This window comes from Capricornis sumatraensis, chromosome 2, assembly GCF_032405125.1.
Source record: "Capricornis sumatraensis isolate serow.1 chromosome 2, serow.2, whole genome shotgun sequence".
Lineage (NCBI taxonomy): Eukaryota > Metazoa > Chordata > Mammalia > Artiodactyla > Bovidae > Capricornis > Capricornis sumatraensis.
The window spans coordinates 152139881-152149004 of record NC_091070.1 but is presented as its reverse complement, the minus strand read 5'-3'; the positions used below and the strand labels follow the sequence as shown (position 1 = coordinate 152149004).

At 33.7% G+C, this 9124-nt stretch overlaps 1 protein-coding gene across 2 annotated transcripts in view; it reads right to left on the bottom strand.

Moving 5' to 3' along the window:
- Positions 1-247: 247 nt before the first annotated feature.
- GLMN (glomulin, FKBP associated protein) overlaps positions 248-9124 on the bottom strand; it is a 44509-nt gene continuing 35632 nt past the window's right edge. For both annotated transcript variants that reach the window (XM_068965358.1, XM_068965359.1), the window contains 3 exons: positions 2020-2131; positions 921-1003; positions 248-814 (listed from right to left, as the gene is read on the bottom strand). In XM_068965358.1, the coding sequence (XP_068821459.1) occupies positions 704-814; positions 921-1003; positions 2020-2131 (306 nt within the window). In that variant the 3' untranslated portion in view covers positions 248-703. The remainder of the gene's footprint in view (positions 815-920; positions 1004-2019; positions 2132-9124) is intronic.

Below are 9124 nucleotides of genomic sequence, written 5' to 3'. Positions count from 1 at the left end.
ATATTGGTACATGTATATAAAACTTAGATTGAACCTTCTTAATGATACAAATTAAGCTGGAAGAACAGATGTTTAATTGCAGATAAGTACACAGCATTTTCTAATAAGCCCCCTGGGTTAAAGAAAAAGTCATATATACCTTTTTATAATACAAGCCACTATTTCTAAAATTAATCTTCACAGATACTTTTACACTGTAACTACTGCTGCAAAGCTGGTGATAGAGGACTCTGCCTTCTAAGACTCCTGAGGCAGGGGAAAAAAAGGGAAATTAGGAGTAGTATGCAGACTCAGAATTTTTCCCTAAGCTCTTACAGTGCTATGATAGCCAGTTTAACACTAAGAGTTCTAAAATAGCATCTAACTGGAACATGAAGTGTATCAGAATTTTTATAAACTCAAAACTGTATGAATAAAGGTAGTTCCAGTATATTTTATGAAATCATAATATAAAATTATTGATTCGTAGTATTTAACAGTAGTATTTAAAATACACATGGGCATTATTTACCCATATAGATACCTTTTTAAAAGGAAACAATGCTACTGATCCATAATGTGTCATTGCTGAAACAGAGAAGTAAGAGAAGCTACATTTATTTTCAGTGTGTTTTACAGAAAAACTTCTATAAAGGTATTAAATAAACCATAATGAAAAATATAGTGTACTACTAGTTTTTATTTAGGAGATGGAGCTTTCACTTTACCCCATATTTTCCTCAGAGGTAGACTTTGTTTTTGTTTCAATGAGTTCTTCTACTCGAGCCAGAACACTTTCAATCAAATCAAATGTGAAAAGAGCTGAATGTAGGACCTATAATGCCAAGAAAATTAGTTACTAAGGGTGCGTTTAAAACAAAGCAAAGCAAAAAAGAGAAAAGAGTTCAGTTGGACGTAGCTTAGGAAAATTTCATATCTACCTTAAGTTGCATTTCAGGAGGCATATTTGGGATCTGTTCTCTACCTACATTTAGTGAACAATGATCTTTAGACTTCTGGACTTCTATAAGAGAAGGAAAAAAACGTATCACACTTAACCATTATAAACTCAGATTTCAATAATAAATTTATAATTTGTTTACTAACTTAAAAAAAAATGCCAGTTATTTGTGTAAATTAAGTCTGATGGTTTTAATAGCTAGTTTTGTTGTTTAGTTGCCAAGTCATGTCAGACTCTTGGACTGTAGCCTGCTTGCTAGGTCCTTTGTGGGATTTCCCAGGCAAGAATACTGGAGTGGGTTGCTATTTCCTTCTCCAGGGGATCTTTCTGACCCGGGATTGAACCCATGTGTCCTGCATTGGCAGGCAGATTCTTTACCACTGATCCACCAGGGAAGATTTAATAGCTCAGGGTATGCTAAAAACTGGCTGTGAACAAATAAAAATATCAAAATTCTGTAACATGTGAATTAATGTTTCTTCAGGTTAACAGCATTATTTTGGCATGTACAAGATGAATGAAACTTTTGTCAACATAAAATCAGAATTATAACCTGTCACACTAAGACAAAGTTTTTATTTATAGTGATGTCTATACAAATACCACCATAGTTATATGGAAAAGATTACAAGATTATTAGAATAGAACTGCTGTCTTTAAAAAGTAATTTTGGACCTAAGATTCTTTTTTGTAATTTGTACAAATTTAGTAGAGGTCGAGATTTAATAAAGATGTCATGGGGGATGGACCCCGCAATACTGAAAGAAGTGCAATGATATCGAAACAGAAATATTTGTGATACAATTAGTTTCTAATCAGAACTTGAGGTTTTAAACCAGACTGCTCCAGTTTGGTTTAAATATTTTACCCAATTTCAGTATTAACTGGAGTATATATTCACAAAGAATCATTTAAATTATATATAAAATGACTCAGTTGTCATGGTTCCTTGTTGGCTATAAGTTACACAAGTATAAGATAAAGTTCTTTATTAAAGTTCTTTATTTAGAATATAAATGAGTTTAAAAAATCTGACTAATTTTTAGGCTTAACTGGAAATGAAATTTCACATTACCAACCTTGGCTATTCTTAATTTCTGCTTCATAATGTGCTTTTGACATATTGAGTCCTGTATGGAGGGGCTTTAAGAAATTATTCTCAATCTTTTCAAGTTCTGTCCACAAACCAGTCTGTTTGGAAGAATTAATGAAACAATTAGTTATTTCCTTCAAGATTTAATGCCTACTAGTATTAAACATTAAAAGATGCTTACTCCTTGGAAGGAAAGTTACGACCAACCTAAATAGCATAAGAGACATTACGTTGCCAACAAAGATTCGTCTAGTCAAGGCTATGGTTTTTCCAGTGGTCATGTATGGATGTGAGAGTTGGACTGTGAAGAAAGCTGAGCGCCAAAGAATTGATGCTTTTGAAGTGTGGTGTGGAGAAGACTCTTGAGAGTCCCTTGGACTGCAAGGAGATCCAACCAGTCCATTCTGAAGGAGATCAGTCCTGGGTGTTCATTGGAAGGACTGATGCTGAAGCTGAAACTCCAATACTTTGGCCACCTCATGTGAAGAGTTGACTCACTGGAAACAACCCTGATGCTGGGAGGGATTGGGGGCAGGAGGAGAAGGGGACAACAGAGGATGAGATGGCTGGATGGCATCACTGACTCAATGGATGTGAGTTTGGGTAAACTCTGGGAGTTGGTGATGGACAGGGAGGCCTGGCGTGCTGTGATTCACGGGGTTGCAAAGAGTCAGACACGACTGAGTGACTGAACTGAACTGAGTATTAAACAAGGGCTGAGTGTTGGAGAAACAGAAATGAGTAAGGCATGATCCTTGCCTTTCAAAGTAGAGCTGACTTTATTAATACATTCATTACTACATCTAGTTATTGTATGTAAATACCAATCAAAACAAAAACGCACTCATTTAGCATATTCATTATTGTGCCATTTGGACAGCTTCTGGTTTTGATAACTTACAAGTTTTATCCATGAGAAAATTATCTGAAAATAATCCACATAGTCTGAGACATTTCTCTTTCCTTATAAACCATCCCCACAATGACTATGTTGTAAGTCCCCTTCAACTCCTTATCTTTCAAATGATATCCTTGTCACAGATCTAGTGCCAGAGGATTCTATTCCTTCTCTATTGATGGAAACTTCTAACACAAAGCTGACTTAAGACTTTCTTGGTGATCAATAAAGATGGAAATTTTACCTGCCTGGGACAGCTTAGGATTATTTTGTCATTCGTATTAAAGATTTTTGTTCTAAAAGCATTTTTTCCTATAGTACTAAAAGGGAATCATAAAGTCTTAAGTCTTAGTTTTTCTTTTTTTTTAGGAAGAAAAAGAAAATTCATTGGTATTGCTCAGTTTCCAGTTACTTATTACAAAGGAAAGTAGCTTAGGCAAAAAATGAAAACTTAGGAATCCAATTATCCTTAACTAGAACTGGATCATATGAAAACCTATTTTGTAATTGAGCTTATTTTGATCCAAGTACTATATAACATTTAACATATACAGCCCTCAAATCTACACATATCTGTGTTGAATAATTTATAATTTCACTGTCACATATATCCCTTTAATTTAAATCTGTCCTTTCTCATTATTCCTATATTATAAGGAAAAGTGGAGTTCTTGAGGAACTATCAAGAATCCACAATCTCAAAAATATGCATACTTTTCCACTCACCATCTATGAACTTAACCTGGGGAAGAATTAAAGATGTAATGATTTCACTGCAGATATATTTATAAAAATGTTTAAATAGTGAAAAATTGGAAATAATGAGTTTTTCACATCAGGAGTGGGGTAACTTCCATATCCACACAATGGAATGCTATACTGCTGTTAAAATAGTACTCTTCAGTACATACTGGCGAGTAGCTAAAAAAGTGACAAAAAGGCTGCAGTATGACTCCTATATGATCTTTTTAAAAAAAGTATGTTCAGATTTGCTGGTATAAAGCCTAAAAGGGCATACACTGTAATATCAAAAATAAATGGTGAGATTTTATTATTTTCTTTTTGCTTATTTATCCTGATTTTTAAACAATGAACCGGTTTCAGCTGTATGCTTTAAAAAACATTTTTAAACATCCATTAAAATCGTAAGATTTTGCCCTTACATGAAAAACGTGGGTTATGCATTAGTACAGTAGAAACTTCCGAGTATAGTCACACAGGATATCAAGCATGTTACACTACCTATGCACCCACCGCTTTCATTTCTCTTACGTTCCTCCCTCTCTCTCCAGCCTTTTTTTTCACCTTTCTCTACCCCCACACCCACTTTTTAAAACCTTCTTTTCCTTTCCTCTAAGCTTAAAAGTAGAACCCACTGCTACCACCCAATATCACAGATGGCTTTCAAGGCTGCAGGTACCGATGACCCTCTACAGATTAAAACACTTTCAAACATAAAGAGTACAGAGAAAACACCTTTATACTCACACTAAGCTTTGTCAAATGCACACATCTTGCCCTATTTACTTAAAAAGACAAATTAGATATGGTTAAAGCCCTCTTTTATTCACAAGTAAGCCATTAACTATGCAAAATTTTCTAAAACTTGAGGTTTTAGTAGTTAATGTATTTATACATCCCAATTTTGCACGTTTAAAAATATATAAATGATATCAAAGCATCCTACTTTAGCTCCCTTTTGTTCAATCCTATGTTTCTGAGGGTTATTTATGTTATAGCGCTAATCTTTTCACTTTAACTGATATACAGGCATCCCACTATACGATTTATCCTAATACTAGTTTTCTTAAATATTTCAAACAGTGCTCACTGAAACTGCTGCATATCTTTTCCTGTATATATGGGATAAGTTTTTCTAAGGTAGCATTTTTCAAAATATTTTTACCATGGCCCACCATAAGAAATATAATTTATATCACAACTCAACACACATTTATATAGCTGAAACAAATGTTTCACAAAATGTTCTATTTATAGTATCAAATATAATTCTATCAATATTTAAATATAATACAAAAAAAAACCCAAAATAATTCCAAAATAAACATTAAGAACGATGGTGTGCTTGGAGTCACTGACATCTAGTCTGGTATTGAGCCTGGTCCTTTTCTTTCTACACATTTTTTAAGGTCTGGTGTGTTGGGGAAATATTTACATAAACTCTTTTTAGCTGTACAGTTCTGAGTTCTGACAAAGATACACAGCAGTATAACCACCACCACTATAAAGACAGTTTCATGACCCCAGAAGTTCCCTTGTGCCCCTCTGTAGTGTGCTTTCTTCCCCTGCCCCCAAAGAGCACTAGTATTTGGTCTACATCCTGTTCCTGGCAAAGAGCTCCTAAAACTCTTGAATTTCCTAAGTGAAGAGTGGTCAAAGTGTATTTTGTTATTCATAAGAAGCTCTTTCAGCCGGGAATATAACTGTTGGAAAGCCCCTAATAATGGGGGCTGGTTGTCAGAGGAACTGTGTGATTAGAGGGTTATAACTGTCAACTCCTTTCACCACAAACTCCTGGTAGGAGAGAGGGGCTGGAGATTAAGCTGTCACCAGTGACCAGTGATTTAATCAACCATGCTTATGTAATAAAGCCTCCAAAAACCCAAAAGAATGGGGTTCAGAGAGCTTCCTGGTTGATGAACAGGTCAGGGTGCTGGGAAAGTAGTTTCAAGAGAGGGCATGAAAACTTAGTGCCCCTTCCCACATACCTTGCCTTATGCATCTCTTTCATCTGGCTGTGCTAAGTTATATCCTTTTACGATAAACCAGTGATCTAGTAAGTAAAAGTCTGAGTTCTGTGAACAACTTTAGCAAATTAATTGAACCTGAGGAGGGGGTTGTGCGAACCTGTTTTAGCCAGTCTGTCAGAAGTCAGATCAATACCTGGACTTGTGATTGGCATCTGAAGAGGGAAGGGAGCTAATGTGGGACTGAGCCCTTAGCCTCTGTAATCTGATGCTATCTCCAGGTAAAGTGTCAGAAGGGGACTCAATTGTAGGACATCTATTTGGTGTCAAAAAATTCCTTGATATGGGAAAATCTCTACACATTTGGTAACCAAAAGTACAAAAAACGAGGTTAAGCATTGAGAGTAGAGCAGAAAAACAGGTAGAAAGACAAAATTATTCTAAAATTCAAATGGAGAAGCAGAGGATCTAGAACAGCCAAAAATTTTTTTTAAAGAACAAAGTTGGCATACTCTCACGTAAGACTTACTATAAAGCTACAGTAATCAAGATAGTGTGGTACTGGTGAAAGAAGAGAGACAGTTCAACGGAACAGAATAGAATCCAAAAATATACCCATACTTATATGATCTTTTTGATCTTTGACAAAGGTGACAAGACAATTTGAGTATAGCCTTTTCAACAAATACTGCTGGAGTCAAAACAAAACTACCTTAACCCATACTTCACCATATAAAAAATTTACTTGAAGCCAATCATAAATATAAAAATCTAAACAATAAAACTTCTACTAGAAAATCTGTGATCTTGGGTTGAAACAAAGATTTGTTAGAATCCAAAGAAACATAAATGATTTAAAAGAATAGAATTGATATGCTGGACTTCCTCAAAATCTAACATTTCTGTTCTTTAAAAAATTCTACTAAGATAATGAAAAATAAGCCACAAACTGGAAGAAAATATAAAAACCATACCTAATAAAAGACTTATGTCCAGGATACAGGAAAGTTTCCTTTAAAAAATGTTGGTCTAAGTTGAACAAATTTTTGTTCACTCTTAATTAGTAATAGAAGTTATTTGAAATCTTATTATCAAAATGATGATAGTTTCCTTCTATAACAGTAATGTCTTCTACAACTGACAGGTAAGTTTAACATATGAAAAATATACTCATGTTTTCCTGTGGTTTCAATTTTTATGTCTTAGGCATACCAGAAAATCAGATACATATGTCAATTTTGCCACTCAATATTATCTTTGAAAATAACTGTCAAATAAGATTGCTTTCCAACTAGAAAAACATGTATATTATCCTTGAGTTCTTATGCCCTACTTCGAACTTTCCAAAGGAACAATAAATGAACTCTGATATGATACACTGGTCATGCTTAGATCCAATCACTGCAAAAAGTTTCAAGAGTTTGGCTTATCAGTGAACTGCTAAAATTAACAATTTTCACCACTTTTACAATATAGTTATATTCATAGGGATTTCCTTGAATACCAAAATTTTCCAACTGAAAACAACTTGCTAGTGCTTCTGACAATTTAAGAAGATAATTGCTCATAGTTCTGCTCTGTCACTTATCACTGATGTAAACTTTCTATTTTTAGTGACCCATGGTGTGTTTCCAATTCAATAAATACAGCTAATCTTTACATGTATATAAACGTTAAGGTGAAAAAATACAATCTCTTATTGTTTTGCAAATACCAGATATCAACTTAAGTGCTACACAATTTATGTTTCATCAAGAAGCATCAGAACCTTTGCATCCATGTTTTGCACTATAGATTTTCTAAAACATCATGTTACCATTAAGACATACCTTTAAATAAATCAATAGACACAATCCAACACTGTATATGCTGGAAAAATAAACTTTGCAGGCCAAACTGAGTGATTTTTCTCATTTGCTAAAAAATATGTAATTATATATGCTGATAATGAGACTAGAAGAATGTTAGTAACTTTTCATCTTTCAAACCATTACGGGGCCTCATTCACAAGTTCAGAATGTTGTTTCTAGATGTCTAATTTGGAAGGTTTTTAGCTTTCATTTGCAAGAAAAATTTTATTTTAGACTATCATTTTCATTGGGTATTTACTTTTGATGAAACCATCTTAAATAATCTTAGCTTTAAAGTTATATTCATTTTCTTTAGAATGCAGCTCAAATTAAGGCTAAGTCTACTAATTGTAGGGTCAATATTTTTCTGAATATTGGCACTATTTACAGTTTCAGATCAACAGTTGAAAGTGAATGTTTCTATATTTTTCACTTATTTTTCTTATTGTCATGAATTTGGAAAAAAGTTTTCTCCCTCAAAGTTCATTCTGAAAATACACAGATTAAAATAATTTGTGACCTTTCACAATTTTACTGATAGGAGGTACAGTTTGCTTTCCATTTAACCACATACTATGTTACTATAAAATATAGCCTTTCTGCTAACTGACCATTGAATATGTCATAAGAGATACTGGAAAGCAACATACATCTTATTCCTAGCCAATCTGTCATACCCCCTCCATTTTCAAACCTTGTTCTTTGCAAGTGACCACAAAATTTGCTGCAATATCCGTAACTAAGAATCTGTGCAAACAACCTCAATTATATTCTATCTCATTTTGTAAAACTTGCCAGTCTAAATCAGTAAATTGATTTAAGGACTCATTAAGATGCCTTAAGACAGAAGGTGCTGAGTTAAGAGTATTTATTCAGTTTCACTAGATAATGCCAAATTGCCCAAAAATGATTATCTACTTTGTTTCATCACTGTTCTGTATCCTAAACTATGCTATCTACCTTTTTAACATTTGCCACTGTGATGGCTGTGAAACAGTATCTCGCTGCCGTTTTAAGTTACACTTCCATAAACACTACTGATATTGGAAATATTGTCTTGTGGTTATTGGCCATTTGGGTTTCCTCTTCTGTGAGCTGCCTTACAATATCTGTATCCTTTACTTATTTTTCTGATTTGTGGTCTTGATTCTTGCTTTATAGTTTTCTGATTTTAACTATTGGGTGGAGGAAGTATTTTGGTTTGTTTTCTCTTTCTTTTTGTGGCTTTTTCAGTTTGTATGCACTTTCTTTCCTTGAATAGGTTTTAGTTTCAATGTTATTAGTTTTATCAATCTATTCTTTTGTGGTTAGTGCTTCTTTACTTAAGAAAGCCTTCTTACCCTTAGGTTACACAGTATTCTAAAAATTTCTAAATTCCTTTTCAACGTTAAGTCTTTAATCTGTTTGGAATTTTGTTTTGTATACTATATGTGACATAGGCATCTTAATTCCCTTCTCATATGTATGACAAATTATCCATCATCATCTGTTGAACAGTCCCATTCTTCCCCCCTTTTTTTCCCTCATAAAGTTTTACACATATTTACGTGTTTTCCTAAGTATCTCATATTTTTTGTTATAATTATAATATTTTCTGGTGGACTAATATTTTTATCATGATTATATACTGAATGT